At 41.3% G+C, this 20,724-nt stretch overlaps 1 protein-coding gene across 12 annotated transcripts in view; it reads right to left on the minus strand.

The window, feature by feature from the left end:
- The window catches only part of KMT2C (lysine methyltransferase 2C), a 200,506-nt gene that overhangs the window by 86,764 nt on the left and 93,018 nt on the right, over positions 1-20,724 (minus strand). For all 12 annotated transcript variants that reach the window (XM_035318876.1, XM_035318874.1, XM_035318873.1 and 9 more), the window contains 5 exons: positions 8,524-8,686; positions 3,887-4,058; positions 2,618-2,732; positions 1,738-1,910; positions 802-959 (listed from right to left, as the gene is read on the minus strand). In XM_035318876.1, coding sequence (XP_035174767.1) covers positions 802-959; positions 1,738-1,910; positions 2,618-2,732; positions 3,887-4,058; positions 8,524-8,686 — 781 coding nt within the window. The remainder of the gene's footprint in view (positions 1-801; positions 960-1,737; positions 1,911-2,617; positions 2,733-3,886; positions 4,059-8,523; positions 8,687-20,724) is intronic.

The raw sequence follows: 20,724 nt of genomic DNA on the forward strand, positions 1-20,724 counted from the left end.
CACTATCCAACAGAGCACATGGTACGAATACAGAAAGGCTTTCAGTTATTACTTCATTACCCAGGTCTTGTGGATGACTCACCGGACTCAGATCAAGAGATCCAAGTGCTCTCTGTATTTCCTTACCATTGCTGATTACTTTTTTTAAAAAAAAAAATACTTTGTATTTTTCTGCATCTTCCCTTTCTGCTTTTTGCTTGACTTGTCTATTTTGACAAGAAGCTCTCAGAGACAATGACTAATCACAAACTGTTTTGAAAAGAGCACCTGATTTAAAGCTGTTTAGTTAAATGCACCTGGTCCTTGAACACAGCCCAGCTCCCTCTGCTGTGTCCTACCTGGACAGAGTGAGGCAAAAGGGCAGCATGAGATGGACAAGTACCAAGAGGGACCGAGGAAATAGATGTCTCCAGGAACATCTACCAGAAGCTGGCTTGTGCCAGGTAGACAGGAGTTTCCCAAGAGACTTCTCAAATGAGGACATTTATGAATTATACTAATTTAAAAACAAAAACAAATAAAAACAGAGAAATTTACAGTTACAGGTTGCGAAGTCTGAGAGCTACCATAGAGGCGCTTACTTGCCTGTGTTTCTAATACAGGGTCCTGAAGCCAAAGAGACAGCACGCTTAGAAGACAGCTAACACACAGGCTGCTTGAGAAGCCTCTGTTTGCTAAACAAAGGAATGGATGAAGTCTACAGAATAGGCGTGGCTGGTTCACAGAAGCCTTAGTGAGACATCTGCAGATCTCTGGATTTGATGTTAGTATTTCACAACTATGAAGAATACGTTTGATTACCTGTTATACTGTCAGGTTCAGGAATGAGTTCAGAAGTATCCATGACATCACATGACTGAGTCTGATCCCCTTCTTGTCTACAAAGAGTGCAGATGTAGTCCTTCAGCTGAGACTCCAGTTCACTACCTGGAAATCTGTCACATTCTATGTGAATCCACCTAGGGAGATTTAGTGTGAATGTGATTTTAGTAATAAAAAATATAAAACATACTACTAAGAATCAGTTGAAAAATAGCACAGTTCTCCCTTCCTCTGGGGAAATTAAAAAAATAAATAAATAAACGAACCAATACTTTACCAGAGGGAATTTTGGTAAAAATAAAAATGATATGGATATGTTCGTATGTCAATATAAACACCAAGACCGAAACTGCTGCTAAAGCCAGTCAGAAACCACAACGTGTAGCAAGATGAAGATGTTGCATAGCAAGGTACAAAGCACTGAATATGAAATAATCTACATTCTTAAAAATACCCAATAGCTTATTTTATTTTTTTATTTTTATTTCTGGCATAGAATAAACATGTAAAATGGAACAGAGAACATATGCATAAGCAGTCTTACACAATCAATATACATGTACAAATTAAAACACCCTGCTTATAAAAATGAAAATGATGACCCTTCTTGTGTGTTTACTCGTAAAACAGATGCAATGTAAGAAGCAACAGCAGCGCGTGTTTCTCTTTACACCTCACTAGCAAGAAAGGACAGGTAACTGCCAATTATGACTTATTTACTAAGATTAAAATAAGGCTACCTAGCACTGTCCATTGCATTTAGGGTTGGAGTATCAAGATACTGTACAAAAAAGATACAACATCATTGTGCATCATGCACAGTCTACACCTTTCACAAAAATGCATGCCGTGTCGTACAGCTTTCTATTAACTTTAGGCGTTTTGGTACTATTTAATAAAAATTAGGATTCTTACCTTTTGCACATGTGACAATGCAACATATCTTTCTGGAAGTCTTGGAGGCACAGTTTTTCACAGAAAGGACATGACAAGTTGTCTTGCTGTTGGTAACAACTGTCACACACCAAACAATTATGGTGCCACTGACAGCTGGTTCGTGTGCCACACTCAGCACATACTCTACAGTTCTAGAGATCACAAGAATTATTTGTTAATTATACTTCACAATGTGATAGAACTGCCAATAACTGAAGTTTTTCTCTCCAGAATTAACTAAAGAAAAATTCTATCTTTAATAATACTAATAAATTTTCCAAAATCTGGTAACTGAACATGGAGACACTCTGCAACTGCAAGGAGAGTTTCTTCAAACTACTCCCTTACCTGAGAAGAATATTTCTTATCTGTCTCCTTATGACCACCACAAATTGACTATGAAATTACACAGATCTTGTGTATACGGATTTCCCTTGTTAACTTGAAACTGTATTTTTATTTGCTCATAAAGTTACTGACAAAGCAACAAATTCACCCTGCCCTCCCCAAATCCACAGTAACCCTGACCTACAGAACTGCTCTTCTGGAAAGCAAGAAGTGGTTGCATATAACGAGCCTTCAAGGACAGATGACATGCAGTGCATTGCACAGGTTTTAGTTTACACGTGGTTTAGTTCATGAGATCAGCTGTCATTAAGCAGAGGTTATCCACTCCGCTTGGATCCTATTCTTCCCGTTTCCCCTGTGGAGCCACGTGTCTACATACAAGCGGGATTTCTCCAGAAATTGCGAGGTGTGTTACATGGTTTACACCCGTCTGCAATACACCTAGAACAGCGTCATGTGGGCAGCAAAATTTGGGGCCCTGTAACGAACGGGAATTATTCTTTCAACTTACTTTACATTTCCAACCATTTGTTGGTACAGAGTCCATAACTGGTTGTAGACAGAAAGTATGATAGCCTTTGTCGCATGTATCACACACCAGCATTTTGTTGTCTTCCCCAGAATGTCTAAAAATAACAACAATAGTGGTATGAAAAAAATATTGAAACAAGCCATACCAAAAAAATCTGTTTAATGGAAGTCTAACCAGAAAGACAGATAGCTGAGCACATGAGAACACATGAACACCACTTATAAATGGCTCCAAAGATGACACCCTCAAGTTCATATTTAAGTAGGAATTAAGTACACCATGCTTACTTTAGAAAGTGCTGAGCCTGTGGCAGCCAGACTTCTAGAAATCAGCCCATTTTTACTTACACAAGTGTAGGCAGATTTAATAGCATTTCTGTACTGAAATCAGTTCAAAATCAGTTCAAAAATTTGCTGTCAGCTGTGTGTGATCAGGGAACAATCCTGAAAATGAGTGGATCTGAACGCCGACAGTGACCGTTCTTGGAAAACAACACAGCACGGACTGATCAGGTACATGAGGCAGCAGCAAAGTGGCATTTTCCCTTCACACTGTCCAGCTGATCTGACTAAAGCTGAACAAAATTCTTATCTTTTCTGTTCAGGCCTTAAAGCAAGTGAGCAAAGAACCTTACACTGCCCATCAGATTAGGTTTTACAAGTGCACAAGCAGTCACAGTTTTCTAAGCAGCAACAATTACGCTTTGCTGTCTCAGTACTGGTTTGGCGTAACAATTCAATCATGGTCACTCATATTACTTCTTTCATTTGCTCAACTAAGCCTTAGGATTGTTTTCAGAATGACTTGTTAGCTGCCTCTGAAAGGTACCACAGAACAGAAGAGAGACAGCAGCGGAGCTACACCGTAATTGGTACATGCACAGCTGAAATGTCGGCTGAACAAGAGCCCAGGTTCCCAGACAGGAAAGGTGCTACAATAAACTGATTTGTGAATTTGGTAAATTTAAGAAAATTCCTCCTGTATAAAAGGATGATGAAATCACAAGCTTTTGCAGCTCTCCAGAACCTGCCAAGTTGAAAATAACCCTGGGGATAGAAAGTGCAGAAAATCCAGCTCAGCTCTTCTAGAAGACAGATCCCAACCCAAAGATTTGACCTGTTACTTCAATTAATATATAACATGTATCAGGGCAACGATCTACAACTTTTTGATAGAAGAACTGTTAATAAAATGGATGTTTTGAAATCACAGAACCTCCTCCCCTTGTGTCATGGAAGTCTTACTCACTTGCAGTTCTGGCACACTTTGCAATCAGGACACTGCCAACCTGCTCTTTTTAAAGGTGTAACTTGTATGTCTAGGCACATCCCATGGTAGTGCTGGCCACAGGTAGTACAAAAAAGTTGATCTAAGAGGTCTCCAGGGCTGTCGCACACCGCACAATTTGCTTCTTCCTTTGCTACAAATAAATCATTTTGCCAATTATTATTTCCTTTGAAACTATGAACAATTTACAAGAAATATTTCAGTAGTTTTAATGCATACAAAACTCCATCATTCTTACAAAATTGGAACTTTTTAGTACACTTAGTAACCACTCCTTTCATTTTCTCACAACAGAAATATATTAATTTTAAACCTTAATAAAATCTCAGCAGAACAAACAGGTTTACCCTATTCTCCCCAGTAGAGAACAGAGCTTTAGGTCTAATTCTTATCTGAAACAAGTACAAACAAAGCTCCTAGCAGAATAAAACTATTATTTTTCTGAGGCATTTGCAAGATGGTTGCTCTAACTTGAGCTAAGAAAAGCAAGCCTATCAATCTGAACTAAAAACTGCCAGAAGACAAGCATTTGAGCAACCCTTCCACATTGTCATAAAAAATACCAACTTTGCTGTGCACCACTGTCAGTTTTTAAAAAAAGCAGGAGAATGAGCCTGCACCTTGCTCATGCCTGAACACACAAATTCTTGGGTTCGCACACTGGAAAAATAGGTCTAAACCAATGTATTCGTTCAGTTGGTCCTACCACACATCAGTTTTTATAAAACCTTTGTAATACAGACGTCTGATAATTCTATCTATGTCAAGAGAAAAAAATAATAATCTTACGGCACTCTAATGCCTCCATGTCTGAACTGAAAATATGCCATTAAGGAAGACAGAATGCTTTCCATGACTCGTAAGACGTATGCTTTGTCCTTCCTAGAAACGTGGGGCCTCTACAAAGAAATCCCATTTACCCCTGTTGAATAGCAGCATTGCAGTTCCAGTGCTAAACTCTCTGGAGGTTACACTTGCATTAAGCATGCTCATCTTCTCATGGCTGCTAAAACAGAGGTGGTTCACCAGAGCTATCTTGCATAGTGACTGAACTTGCCCTGTTCTAACACTTCGGGGATAAGGTCTTTTCCTGCAGCTGCTTCTCCAAACGACTGGGGTCATGGTGGTGCTGCACTGAGGAGCAGGGAGTCTCCCTCCTGTGCTCCCAATGCTCCCTCTGCTGGCCCCAGTTACAAACCAGAATGGAAACCTGCACCTGAAGGCAGAGCGTGAGCTACAGGGGAGGAAGAGGTATGGACTGAGGCAGAACTGGTCTGTCTTCTGTCAGTTTTTAAATTTCTGCGTTTCACCTTGCAATCTTAATAACAGTATTTAAGACTCACCTTCTGTGAGTACATTTGTATAGATATTTATATACATCTATTCAGCTGTAGGTACACATATATAATGTATATGTGTTAAACTCATGTGTTAGGTCTTCTTACACTTCATTATGAAGTCAGGTACCTTGGAATTTCTACAATCCCAGCTCCTAACATCAATACTTCTTTTTCCATCCATACTCAGTCGAATCAATGAGTATTCACTCAGACTAGAGAAGGGGAAAAAGCAGAATTCTGTTCTTCCCTTTACATAACACAGCTGGAATGAAAAGGTAACTATTTGTAATTTTAATTTCCTTTCAGTAGTGCTTATTGTATTTGCCCCGTGAATTCTACTAGGAAGGCAAAAATGCAGAATCCTGTAAGACGTTCAGTAAACAGAAAACAACCTAGCCTGACTGGAAGGAAAACAGAGACCAGTATGAGCAAAATGTGGTCAGTGAATGTGTTTTGTTCTCTTTATTGCTAACCATCTGTGGTGACCAAGGATGTGTCTCACCTGAACAGATGAGGCTTACAATAGTTTGGGATTTTCAACTCTCTGAGACGTGATTAACAGCATTGGGAGGTTTTAAACTGGTCTACGTTACCTGGCTGTAGGTAGAAGCAACGCTGCCGTATCCTGCTTAGTGAAGACTCCAGGTGAGGGTAGGCAGGCCAGACTTAGGAACGGGGAAAACTCTGACCCTTTTGCAAATTTCAGCTTGCCAGCTCTGAAGTGCTCATGGCTGCAGAGTGCTCTCAGCGCTCAGTGGCTGAGGCACAAAGAAGCTCATGAGGCCAGCACAGGAGAGCACAAGAGCTCTCCCACCTACCTCCCAGCACGGCAGGGCAAGAGATAGCATGGGGCACGGAGTCAGCTTGGCTACAGCATGCTCACCCCTTCTCCCTCCTCCTGCAAGAAGCATCTCCTCCCTGTCTCCCTTCCCACACGGTGAAGCTCACACTGTTTTGGCTGCCCTCACCTGCTACACACAGCACTGCTCAGCCCACTTTGGGTAAGAAGAAATAAAAGAACAGTGGGCAGAACAAATGTGACATGAGGTGATGAAAAACTAAGTGGGACTTCTGAGGACAGAATTAATTATTTCTCAAGATAAAAGAGGATGCAAGCATTTGAACAGTTGCTAGCATCACAGGAACACGATCTTAAAACACTTTACAGACATCACTTTTAGAATTAAGGACAATTAATTTGAAGTCTCTCACAAGGTGGATGTTAAGACTACAGGTTTCCTATGCTGTGAACTGTTTCCAAACTTGCAAAAATACAAAAAAAAAAAAAAAGAAAAGAAAAAAAAAGTAAGATTCAGAAACTGCACTGCACTTCAGTGAGAATGCCACGAACACCCCTATGCCCGTGTGTAAAAGACCAGATGAGAAGTATGGTCTCTGTATTACAGAATCACCGTCAGGTTGAGGTAGGAAGGGACCACTGGAAACCATCTGGTCCAACTCTCCTGCTCAAGCAGGACCACTTAGAGCCACTTGCCCAGGCCCAGGTCCAGACAGCCTTTGAAAATCTCTAAGAAGGGAGCTCCACAGCCTCTTTGGGCAACCTGTGCTCAGTCACTTTCCTGAGGTGAAGTAAAGGAATGCTTCCTGATGTTCAGACAGAACCTCCTGTGTTCCAGATTGTGCTCGTTGCTTCTTGTCCTGGCGCTGGGCACCACCAAAAAAAGCCTGCCTCCAGCCACTTTGCACATTACCTTCAGGTATTTCCATACATTGGTAAGATCTCCCCAAACCTTCCCTTCTCGAGGCTGAACAGTCCAAGGTCCCTCAGCCTTTCCTCATAACAGCGATGCTCCAGTCCCTTAATCATCTCCATGGCCCTTTGCTGGACTCTCTCCAGTAGATCCATGGCTTGTACCGAGGAGCCCAGAAGCCATCACCACAGTCCAGCTGTAGCCTTACCAGTGCTGAGCGCAGGGGAAGGACCACCTTCCTCAACCTGCTGGCAATACTTTGCTTAATACAGCCCACAATACCGTTAAGTCTTCTTTGTGGCCAGGGCTCAACTGCCGGCTCTTGTTCAACATGGTGTCCACCAGGACCCCCAGATCCTTTTTCTGACAAGCTGGGTGGCCCCCACCCCAGCACGTCCTCGTGCCTGGGGTTGTTCCTCCACGGGTGCAGGACTTCGCACTTCTCCTTGCTGAACGTCATGAGGTTCCTGTCAGCACATTTCTTCAGCTCGTTCAGGTCCTGATGCTGACCAGCTAGTAATTCCCTCAGTCCTTCTGCCTGTCCTTCCTGAAGACAGGTCTGGCATCTGTGTTCCTTCATTTTTACAGGTACTTCTCCCAGCCGCCATGACTGATCAAAGATCAGAGAGTGCCCATGCGATGGTATCTGCCCCCTCCCTAAGGGCTCAGGGGTGCATCCCATGAGGGCCCACGGACCCCTATTTGTTTAAGTATTCCCTGACCTGATTCTGTTCCATCAAAGATACCTCTCCCTCGGTCCAGCCTTTCCCCTCATCTCTGGGACCTGAGAACCATTAAGGCACTCCCATACATTCCCCTCCTCTCCTCTGCTGAAACTACCGTTTGAATAAACAATACTAAATGGAAAAAGGAAACTTCAAACATATTTGAATGAATTACATTTCAAAGTTTGAATGTAACAGAGCCAAACAAAGCTTCCCTTACAAGATGCGCAGACAAGGTAACAAGAATATGCTGCAATACACCTGTGATCAGCAGTCAAGTACCCTGCCTGCAGTGGAGAGTCTTTAATCCTATGAGAACCTGTGAAGTACAGCGTAAGCTGGTTTGCAAACAAGCTTTTAGGATGTACAAAATTGGAATGCAAATATTTTTTTAACATCCCCAAGAAACACATCCTATTAGTCTGTTTCAGGAAATATCAAAGTCCTCTGAAGCTTCACAACTATGCTTCTATTTTTAAGAGACATTCTAATGCATACTTTGAATAATTTTTTGAAATAAAAATTTAATAATGGCTTTTAAAAATAAAATCAACTTCTAGAAATAAAATAGACTTCATTTATATGTCACACACTCTCAATCCTGCATGTAACAAACACTTCAATGAAACCTTTTACTTGTAGACTCCACTGACACTAATCACATGCTGAAATTCAGCTCGCTCAAGCAAATGTAGGCATCTTACAGGATACTGTGCTTCTGGAGTGGGTTATCAGCTAAGGAAAACCAACCATACCTTAAATACAGCATTACTAAATCTCCAGCTAATACAAATCCCATCATTTGAACCGAGTGTACTTACATCTTTCAGGAGCCTGATCAATGTGGTCTGGACAAAGGAGGGACAAGTTACTGAAATCCTGAAACGTGCCTGCTCCAGCAGCACAGGGGTAATGGTACATCTGGGTACATTTCTCTTCACAGCATTTGATAGTGGCTCCAAGGTGCTTACAATATGCACATCGCTGAAAAATAAACACACAAATCATTCAAAAATTAATTTTTTTGGCCTTTTTTCAGCTGGGTCTGTTACCCACCTCACTGACCACACGGGCATCAAAGCCGATGGAAGGGAGCGAATACTGAGGAAAAGAAAACAAGTGGCTGGGACTGTGTCTTTCAGTGGCACTCTCAGAACTTTCCAACTTGAAATGTTCAGCAAAACCCACCCTAAATACGCTCAGATGACTGAGGTTCTTCTTGTCACAGAAGAGCATTTTTTCTTCTATCTGTTACCTAGCTTTAGCGATGTTTTCAGTAGAGAGGCTGGACACTGAATAACAAAGGCCGACCATACCGTGCTGTCAACAGGCTGTAACTAAAAACCACACAGTTCTGCATGCTGTAATGTAAAACCGCAGACGCTGTAATCAGAAACGCGACTGGCAATGAAATATTATGTTCTATTGAAAACCTTAATGACATCATACAGCTATTCTCTCTGGGATGATAAGGCATTAAATAATCCAGTACTTTCTTGTCATCTCTCGTTTCAATGCTACACAAGTATCAGTCACATCTGTAAAGAAATAATTTCCCATCAAGAAGTATCCAATAACCCTCCCGTTCGTTAGTCAGGAGGGAACGGAGCCCATCAGCCTGCTTAGAAAACATCACCCACACCTTTCTGATTCAGTTAATCAGTTTTTACTTTCTTGGATTTATTACAGTCCCCGAAGCACTGTAACAAGCTTTTGCACTTTTTCACCAAGGCAACACTACTTTTTAAGGATAGAGCACAGCACTGTGAGATTTAGAGCAAATTTAAGAAAAAAAAAAACAGGTCAGTGGCTCACGGGAAGGCATACATAATGTAAAGCACCAGCTGAGCTCAGGGACTCTCATTTTTCTTCATAAAAATATAGACCTTAATACTAACACTGCCATGTTCGACTGCTAGCTCCAGTGTCAAGTAACATCCAGATACGAACGTACACCACACCAAGAGAAGTTACACGCTGCATCTGCTTAAGTCTTAGAACACAGAAAATATTTATTACTGCCATTCTTCTGTGTTTCAAAGTCTAGCATGAAATTAGGCATGAAATAGTGCTATTACCAGCCCACAGATATCAAAACCGACCCACACGAAAGCACAGATCACAAAGCTGGCTGTGTTAACCGCTGAGCTGACAGTCCTGAAACCAGGCGAAACTCCCATCCTGAGCAGAGATCTGCCTGCGCTACCAGTCACAGACAAGGCAAAGAAAATACTAGCTTAGTACCTACCTAGGACAAGATAAGCAACCTTTTGCATGGAGCTTCTGAAGCAGAATACGATAGTAATTAAGTTTAGGGCCTGCCAACGAAACCGAAGCAACGCAAGGAACTCATCTTAGGGAACTAGTTCACTGAGCTGAGGATGCTGTACAAGGTCAATCGTAGAATTCAGGTGTGAGGTCACGAAAATACATCCCAAAGCCTTCAGCTTTATGAAGTGCAACCGCACGATCAACCCCACACAACCCAAAGCATTATTTTGTCCTTGTGGCTCCTACAGCCTGCTGAGATGGCCCACATTAAGCCGAGTCCCAAATCCTACAGCCAGGCCACAAAATCTTCAGAGATATTACTCAACAAGAAACATTAGGAACAGGAACCTAGGAGTAGCTCGTGTCCTAGAAGATGTTCCCCAACACAATACTCAACAAAGCATCCATTAGATCCAATTCCTTACAAATTTATCTAGTGGGAGATTAAAATCATGGAAGAATTGCAAGCACTCAAAGAATCAAACGTACTAAAAACTGGAAATAATGAAGATGGATTAAATGGTGATATTAAAAATATTTTAAAATGTCACATCTGTTTCTCAAAACCAACAATCAACAATGGTACATAACAACACAAATACTTTTTTCCAAATGCTGTATGACTGACTGACAAAATGATTAGAAAGGAGCAAAATACAGGATTAATGCAAAGCCTCGAAGAATGTTGATGTTGATTTAAAGAATCATGTAAAGATGCTGGAAGAAAAATGGAAGCCCAAATTACATTTAATTGAACCCTTCAAACCCATCTGCTAAACTGCACTGGCAATGAAAAGCATTTGGCAGCTAAGTGAAACACACACTTTAAAAACAATGTGGTGTATATCATCTGAAGCAAATAAAAAGCACAGAATATCAACATTTGCTGAATTTATAAGACAGATAAAGCAGTCTGAAGAAATAAATGCCCAAAGGGATTTTTTATTTTTTTTTTGGCAACAGCTGCTGATGAGAGGAGTTACTTCCCCAGCAGAAGCCAATGTTTCTCTGCAAACAGGCCCCCGTGACCCTAGGGGAGCAGCATGCAGCCGGTACGACCGACTGACCGCCCAGATGAAAGTAAGCATGCGAACAGCAGAAGTTTATTAATTTTAAAAATATAAAGGCTCTGCTAAACAAAGCTCAGTAACCAATACTTCCTTATTACTCTATTGATAAAATATGGCATCAGGATGGTCAGGAGTGACAGGAAGGCATAAATGCCACTTTTGATCAAATACAGTAAAAAAACGTGTCTTCAGCACCCCACGAGGCCACTACTAAGAGAGGACATGCCAGGATGGAGTTCCGTTAGCATGAACACAAAATACAGTGCTATGTGGAAGGGGTGGAAGTGGAATCCAAGCATTCAAAGGGTAGGTACACGAAAACAGCAAGCTGTCAAAGCAAGACGAACAGTGTTTTGTGCACAGATCAAATCATTTTACAGCCCTGTTCTACAGAAAAAACTTTACCAGGTGTCACAAAGCTAGAGAGGCAGTTCCTTATTTGGAGTGCATTCAATAATATAAATGTCATTAAAGCAGCGTCAGAGCATTTTCCTCTTGAAGAAGTCCTTCACTGGTTACCAATTGTTCTCTTCAGCAAGCTCCTAGTGCGTTCACCCGTGGCAAGAAGGCTCTCATCCCACCCATACTTCTGCTGCTTCCTATTTTTGTAATTTCCATCGTTTAGAACTGTCCACACCTTCTACTTGGTCCTTCACACCTTCTTACATCTTCTCCTCTTACATCTGATTTTTCAGATAGACATTAAAGGAGCTCATTTTGAAAAGCAAATGGCTATGTCCTTTTTCAAACTTCATTTTAAGATTCCCTTTATTCACTAATCCAGTTGGATAAACACGACGTTGTTACACAAGCAGAGTGAAAGACAAAGAGCTAAGTGAATTAACAGAAAATCAGAAATCCCGACTGATCCGTCACCTTCAGGAGAACAGGAATTACAGTAACAGAAACCACAGAAATGTTCTGAAAGACAACTCACACCAACCTGCTGGAATCCCAGCTGCACCGAAATCAAGGGAATAAAAAGGTCAGCTCTGCCTGTGGCTTGGAAATTCAGCTCAACATCCTAAATGCTACTGGCTTTCACGGAAACACGAGGCCCAACTGGAAAACGGGGACAAGAGAAAGAGCTCGCTGTTCCCTCCTTTCTAACCTTCCTACATTAAAAATAAATTTAAATTAACCAAAGATTTATTCCAAGTTTACATCAACCTTTCGGCTGCTCCACATCTGGAGGCATATTCCAAAAGCTCAGAGCAGGTTAGAATGAAGAAAAGGCATCTGCGTTTATGATAATTTAAGACTATCCAGATTGTACCACGGACAAGTCAGAGGTTGTATTTTATCATGCTTTTATTTGCCCTTAGAATTACTTTATGGTATTATTGTGTCAGCAAATGGACAAGGAACAATACTTGGGAGGCAGACATTAAATAAAGGCTAAAATACGGACTTTGATTACAAACCCAGTTGCGACCTGATTAGTAGAGTTAAATATTAGCATTAGGTATTGCAAAAAAAATTAAGCAAGATGACAAAACATTTGCATTACAAACTTATTTAGTTTTAAAAAGGTCAGCTGACAGAAGCTGTGATAACAATAAGCAATTTTTGTTGTAATATACAGCGTATCCAAACACGCACCAAGCCATCTGTCCTTAATTAAACAATTCAACGTACTACCAGTAAGAGCAAATTTCAAACTTGGCTCTCAAAACCTATCATAAAAGCCTATAACTAATGAGAAGACGTGGACATTAACATCCCGTCATTAACGAGACCTCAACAAAACTTTACCGTAAACAGGGATTAATGAAACAGGTTTTCTGTTAGTTCCGGTAATCTTCACTGATTACCGTTATTCTGTGATCCAGAAAAAAAATTGTATCGCTTAAAGATACCGAGCACCTCCAAGGCCAAACCCCACTGTTTGAAATACCATAAAGCGTTTCCGAGGTCAATGCAGTTAAGTGGTACCAGGAACAGGATGAAGAGTTTTCCATTGGCCTACTGGTTAGAAAAGGTACTGAATTACGCATGCTTCCCAAAGTACCAAATCACCTCCTCGTTTCTTTGTTTTGTAACTAGGCCACAGATTTGGAAATGACCGAAATGTGTAACAAGCAACTCCGTCAGCGATCAGTTGGTTTTGATCCTCAACATAAACCAACACTGAAGAAATTAACCTTCAGATTTTTCTCCTACAACCAGAACTTAAAATGTTCTTAACAGAGACAGCGCGTATTAAGCCATCACTATAGCGCTCACTTTAACCACTCTGAAGTTTGACAAAACAAAAATGGTAACTGTACAAATAACCACGTTTTCCTCTAAAACTCTGAAAAATCAGGGACAAACAGAAGAGATGCAATTTGGGCAAGCTCAACACAACTGAAAGACTTCTAATGCAGAATTCTTGACTTGATGCTCCATCTATAATTAATCTGCTTAGTGTTTGTACAGGAATAAGCAACCCAAGTGTAAAGATACACATGATGATGTATTTACTGCTGGAGACTCTCAAATGTAATCAGAGCAGACAGCAGAAGTCACTTCAAGTGTGGAGATTTCAGGTTGTCTTCCCCTGACTGCTCTGTTTCTCCTTCCCCCTAAATTGATTCCTTTTTTTTTCACCTTTATAGAAAATACCACTACATAAATGTTGTTGATATCAATGCAATATTTCTGTTTTGCTCTTGTCTTTTTGGCAATGGTTGTAGTAAGTTAACAACCTGTAAAAGACAAGTTAGTTGAGGGGAGTATTCTTTGCTCAATAACCAAAACTGATGGACAAAGACATGCAAACCTCATGGCACGCGATTCCTTTCTTATATATTCTGAAATGTTCCCAAACACTGACTACTCAGAAGGTCTACAGAAGGGTTTGTGTGCTCTGACGTTGTATTCTCCCCACCAGTTGGTTGAGTAACTGCATGACATTTCCTCTATGGACTCTGCCTTTGCTGCTTTTTTCACACTCTGGGGAGGAAAAGCAGTTGTTTTATTCACCTCCTTGCTTTCTATAGGATTTAGGATAATGTAAATGTTTTGAGTGAGTCTAAACTTCCTGCCTCTAATAACCAACTACTCCTTAATTCTCATCTAATACCCACTGTATGACAGTAGGGCACACGAGCCTGTTGTTTAGTTAGCATGTCAACAAGAGAAGGTCAGTGATGTTTAAGGGAATTTAAATTGTGATTATTAGGCTTCAGCATCCGCAACTTCAGGACAAACAAGGCAGGAACAGAAATCATCAGTCTGTGTTTAGCGCTGCTTTTTGGCAGGCTCAGAAAGCAGACTATTGTACCAGTTCCATTTGATTCGTGGAAGGTCTTAAGAAGTACACGTAGACATTTCTTTGCTGGCAGAGCACAGTCTGAGCCACAAATTGTTGGAGGCTTGAAAAAAAACAATTGGGGAAAACACTGCAACATGCTTGCTGTTTAATGATCGTCTTTATCCAGCTGCTGGTGGTCATTGGCTGGCACAACTATGTATGCAGAGCCATTTAACAGGAACTCTGTGACACGGGGAATTTCCTCCTGATGCAGTTGCATTGCTTTTCCCGATGACGTAAGGTGAGATTAAGACATCTCAACTTCAGCGTCTCATTTTTTTGTCTGTACAGGAGCCAAATGCTTGCACTCCCACTTAACAGAGACTTTGTTGTTTTATGGAGTTTACTTCTCTGTAACTCAGTTGACCAGGCAGTGGGTGTCCATTTTCAGGCTCCGCTGACAATACGTGCTGGGTCTCCACTGACTGTAACGGGATTTACACACTGCTCACAGGCAGACTCACACAGGGGTCTGAATTTAGGTGACAGCCTTGAGCTGAATCCTGCCTCAAATGCGTTGACAAAGCTAGCGGTAACATAGTGCACACCAAGGGTTTTGTTGGCATGGCTGCATCATGTCAGGGATGTGAAGGGGTGCTACTTACAAAGCTGTCCATATAAATCCTGTTCTGTTCTTGTAAGTTTTCTGACTGGTAAATTGGGCTAAAGCTGCAGATTACACACATCTCAACTCGCTTTGATACTTTTGGAGCACTTTGTCGCCACTTCTGAGGATACAAAAGCCAGTAAGAAAACCATCCTGCTCATCTTACAAACAACTTCACTGACAGACCCTGAAAGGGTAGGACAGATATTTTAGCACAGGGGACGCAACTTTTGCCCTTACTGTCCATCCAGAAGTCTGTCCGTGACAATCCCAGAAGCTGCTCTCTTGTTGACATTTACTGATCCTCTCCGGTTTCTAGCACCCATCACACCACGTGTACCTTCTGCAAAGACTGCTGCAGCGCAGCCAAGATTACAGCAGGGAGGTTTGTAATAAATACTCTAAGCCTTAACACAATAAGCCAACTGGAATGGGAAGCAGACATCCTTAAGGCTCTTGATACTCCTGTTTCTTAAGCAGTTTGGGGAATGAGAGCATCCAGCACACATGCAGATGGACACATATGGGTCAGCGGAACATAAGGGCCTTGAAGGAGCCAAGAACTCTGCTACGACTGGAAGGAGAAAAACCAGGGAAGCTAAAGAGGGGCAGGGATGGCACTTCAGGAGTCAATTGACTAAAACTGGGCACTAAAATTGGATAAAGAGCTGAGGACACACAAGCGCTATGAAATGGTGGAGAGATCTCAAAGGGAACCTGGGAACAAGGGAGGAGAGACGTTAAGGAGATGGGATGCTGGAGGAACAAAGGGTGGAAGTGGCTAGAAAACCAACCTGGATAAAAAGTCACAAGTGCAAGGCAACTGGAACTGGATGAAGACTGCAAGAATGAAAAGCGCAGCCCTCCGACTCCTAGCACTGTCACGTACTCGGCCAGCTCAAATAGCAGAGGTCTGCAAGTAACTGTAAAGGTTTTAAACCTGCACTTTGGGAAGGTTATCTTCTTTTCCCTAATGCCAGGAAATTGTACGGTCAGACAGTTACAAAGAAACACATGCACAGAGAAGAGGATAAAGGAATAAATGGGTACACACACGCACAACTAAATCTGTCCATTAAAACACAAGATGGACTGCAGATCAAACTGAGTGATGACCTGAAAAATAGTTCTATCACCCCATCCCTCATAGGGCTCCTTTATGACACCAGGCAAGTAACTAAACCAAGCTTTCCGTAAGGGTTTAACCTAAGTTAACCTACGTTTTTGTTTTCCCCCTAAAAATACAGCCTTGATTTCTACCTAGACTGTGCACTCACAGCTCCAGAGTTCAGCAAGAGCTGCAGCATCAGCGCAGCTTTCTAAGCAAGTCTGAGCATTTTCAGAACTCAAGCTCCCAAACGTGCCATCCAAATTAAGTTAAAAGCAAAACAAAACAACTTCTCTTGAGGAAAACGGAGCGCAAGATGCATAAAAAGGCATAAGTCTGCTCTTTGGAATAATTCTCACACGAGTTCCTCACGTGTTTATTATAGTACAAGCATCACAGGAAAAACTCCCATGGAAATAAGTAATTTCAGTAGCATTTAAATAGTCTGCAGAGCTACACATCAAATATCAACAAAAATGCAATACCAAAGAGTTTTTTTTTCCTAAGACAGTAATGTCCAGCCTGTGGGCTGAGCTAGGCGCTCGCTGTTCTGCATGTGATCATACAATTACAGACTGCGTAATGAGGGGGTTGCACAAAGGATATTAATTGTGTACAGACAACCTGTCTTCTTGCGTGTCCTAACGCTGTGTGTTTGATTTCATAGCCTTAATAATGCAGTCTCTTAACAAAGGTTTTGTAGATGTATTAGCTCCGATTAAAAGAAAGTTACTGTCAGCAAAAGCCACTCTCTATACCCAGCGATCCACCTAATTTACAAGGTAATAGTAGGGATGCAGTGACAAGGAACTCTGGATTATGTACACACACACAAAAATACAAGAATTTCCTGCCTTTAATACCTTCCTCATTAGTGAGCACCTCCTTAGTATTCCTTCCCCACTGACTGCAATCAGTACCTTATTGTTCATAATTCCTATTTCCTTGGCTGTTCCTAAATTGCGCTCTCCAAATGGCACAGAGTCATCGTAAACAAAATCCTACATCTTCAGTTCACTAATTTTGGTAAATTGAGCTCAAATAAAGCAATTAGATGGCATACTTTGAAACTACCAGCTTGAAACATTAATATAATTTCTTTTCTAATAAAAGCTTCACATGTTTCATCTGGCTGGGGCTTTTATTTTTTTTTCCAATTTGACTAAATTAGTCGCTTACACATATTTCTCCCATCTTTCCTCCCAAAACATGGTGCTCCCAAACATTACACATCCTTCTTGTTTTAATTCATCAGTTACTGAAAAAAAAAAAACCACCACACACAAATAAGCTGCTTGTCTGCCTTATCATTCGCTCCTACTGCATCACTGACGTTGGACAAGCATTATGAAGTGCAAATTTAAAATCCTTAAATCACTGGTCCAACATTTAGCAGGTAATTCAACTGTTGTGCAGGGGGTCAGGGAAGCGGGGATAAGAAGGGGCTGTTTGTTTCGTTTTGCAGCATGCTGCCCGGGTAGCTTGTGAAGGAAAAGGCTGCCAAATTTTGTAATGAATTCCACAGAACATTAGGTCTGATGCTTAGCAGAAGCCATAACTGTTAAGTAAATGATATCCTTTTGATGAATACCCTTATTTGAAAACAACATTGATTCTTCTAACCCTTTAGCAGTGTCCCAAAACAGATGTGCACAACTGCAAATTCTGTTTGCTTTCAGGTTTACGAAGTGTGATGACATTTTTACAATCATGCATGAGCCCTTTTACCCAGGAGTAAAATAAACCACAATAATTCTTCACCATCTGTTTGTTAATTTTGCATTCATTTAACTTTGCATTTTAAACTAATAATCATTTTCTTATAATATAGTTTGTTCCATTGGTAGAAATTACAGCTGTTCAATTAAAAAAGGAATGGTTTGTAACAGCATACAGTTTTTCTCTAACTGCTTCCATTGCTCTTAATTATAGAGATATTAGTGCCATCGAGTGGAAAAAAACTACCAGGAAATAGTGTTATGCTTTACACGTTACAGATTCCCTCAGTAAATGTACATATTTACTTCTGTTCCAGTACCAATTCCCACCTGGTCTCTCTTACACTGAAATTCCTTTTCCCACTACAAGGCTGTGTGCAGTTTTGAAGTTGCTATGTACGACAGGCTTCTTACACTCCTGAAGGAGCAAGGCGCAAACAATTAGATGATGTCTCCATTTCATTTCTTGCATATAGCCAAACGAAGCACGGTCCAATTTTTCCATAATCCTTTTCCTTAATCTCCAATGACAGGCCAGCGAGTTTTTGATGTTTTTATCCTTATCTGGTTTCAGCTAACCTAGGACTAGAATAACACCATAAAAGCGTTTGCTCACATAAAATGGGGAAATCCCATTGCCTTTACCAAAAGTAAGAGCACACTGAAACCACATGAATAATAAATACATCAGAACTAGTGAAGGGAAAATAACGCCGATCAACAAAACGCAAGGGGTCTGAAGAGAGAGAAGGAGCCGGTCTGAGATCGTGGTTTTGGATTCTGCTTTTCATGTTGCTCTGCAGAGCCTAGGCTGCAAAGCCACAGCAAAGATACAATTCAGCCCTGAACGCTGAGCATCCACAAACTACCACGGTGGAAATTCTCTTGCCTTGTGGTTTCTAGGCTTAGTAATAATCACCATCTACAAATAATCTCTTCTAGAGACACAGCCTGCTCGGCTAATTAACGTGAGCGTTCAATGACATTAGAGAGGCTGTTCAATGGCTGGGAGAATACAGATTCAATCACTGTTTTCTAAACCCAATTTTATTTGATGGCAAGGAAATCAGCTGATAACCCTAATTCTGTGGTAGAGTGAAGATACAATGCTGCCACAGTACTAGGATGAGTATTTTACTGAAAACACCCAGGAGGCAAGAAACAGTTTATCACACCATGGATTTATTTCAATTAAAGAAGTGTGGTGACGGCTGAGGAACACCAGAGTGGTGCACGAGACTGTACCACTGCAGTCACGTAAAGAAATGAACTTCCAGAAGTACCAAACGTATTAGTCTCGCTTAAAATTAAGAGTGGAAGTATGACCATATGTTACTGTGATGCGTGGCTCCTAGTCTTACCGGTGTCTTGAATATTCTGACCTTTTGGTTTCTCAGATGAGTGAGCACTGCTGCCAGGTCCGACCTTTACTGGGGGATTTATCATCGCAATATTTTATGTCTGACAGAAAGCAAACATTTTGGAGATGCCTACGGCACATTCTGATGTGATGGATGCACAGCTGTAACAGTCTTCCTAGCAATTCACCCTCTATTTCAAGTTACTCAAATTAAAAAAAAAAACAAAACTCACCTAGTATGACATTTGGAAAACCTGAAACTTCTCCATTCAATATATCAAATTCATTTACATTTTGGAGAATGAGTATTCTCCTCACAAAACTCAAAGTATGACGATTACAACTTAACTGTCTTGTTTCCCTACGAGTCTCTGTTCACTTTTAAAGGTTTATGATTTGTCAATCTCCCTGGAAATACCGTACAGGTAACACCTAATATTGCCATAACAACCTGCCGTACTTGGAAGGAAAAAATAAAATGAAAATAAAAACAGAACTAGTATGTGCTTGGATATTTGGCAGCAGTTTATGTAAATCCAGACTCACTATTTACTCTGCATAATCTGCCACTCTGCCCACTTCTCTGGGAGGCAATTTCATTCAGAAACAGAGTGGAAAAATACTGTTGATCAGAAGAAAATTTTATTTTACTAATTAAAAACTGGAAGGGAGAAGGCTATTTGTGGAAATACCTCCAGGTTTGTTAATAAAATAATTGCCTAGACTGCAGATTGAATACATGTATTCACAATGTAGAGAAAGTGAGCCCATGTCACAGCAATCTATTTAGTGTGTATCAAGTTGTTTTTACCAACGTTAGATGCTCTAGGAAACAATTTTTCTAAATTTATTTTGCAACACCTAGTCTTCCCCCAGCATACTGAAGAGAAACATGGCATCTTTAAAGGAATGGAAAGTGATGTCATCTACCTGGGTTTTCTAAGGCCTTTGACACAGTCCCACGCAGAGCCCTCCTACCCTTGAGCAGATTGACACTTCCCCCCAACTCGGTGTCATCCACAGACTCACTGAGGGTGCACTCGATCCCCTCATCCAGCTCGCTGATAAAGATCCTGAAGAGAACCAGCCCCAGTGCTGAGCCCTGGGGGACACCCCTAGCGAGTGGCCTCTAGCTGGGTTTAACTCCATTCACCACAACTCTCAGCGCCCGGCCACCCAGCCAGTTCCTCATCTTTTCCTCATCCTCATCTTCCCCAGCCTTTTCCTCATCTCTCGTCACTACATTTCCCTCCACATCTAATAAAGGATGGAGATTCTCCTTAGTCCTCCTTTCCTTGTTTATGTATTTATAAAAACATTTTTGTTGTCTTTAAAAGCATATTCAGACTGAGCTCACGGGCTTTGGCCCTTCTAATTTTGTCCCTGCACAGCCTGATGACATCTTTGTGGTCCTCCTGAGCTGCCTGCCCCTTCTTCCGAAGGTCATAAACCCTCTTCTTCTTCCTGAGCTCTTCCCACAGCTCTCTGTTCAGCCAGGCTGGTCTTCTTTCACGCAGGCTCATCTATTGGCATCTGACGGCCTGCTCCTGTGCTTTTCAGATTTCCTTCTTGAAGAGCATCCAGCCTACC

This window comes from Oxyura jamaicensis, chromosome 2, assembly GCF_011077185.1.
Source record: "Oxyura jamaicensis isolate SHBP4307 breed ruddy duck chromosome 2, BPBGC_Ojam_1.0, whole genome shotgun sequence".
NCBI lineage: Eukaryota > Metazoa > Chordata > Aves > Anseriformes > Anatidae > Oxyura > Oxyura jamaicensis.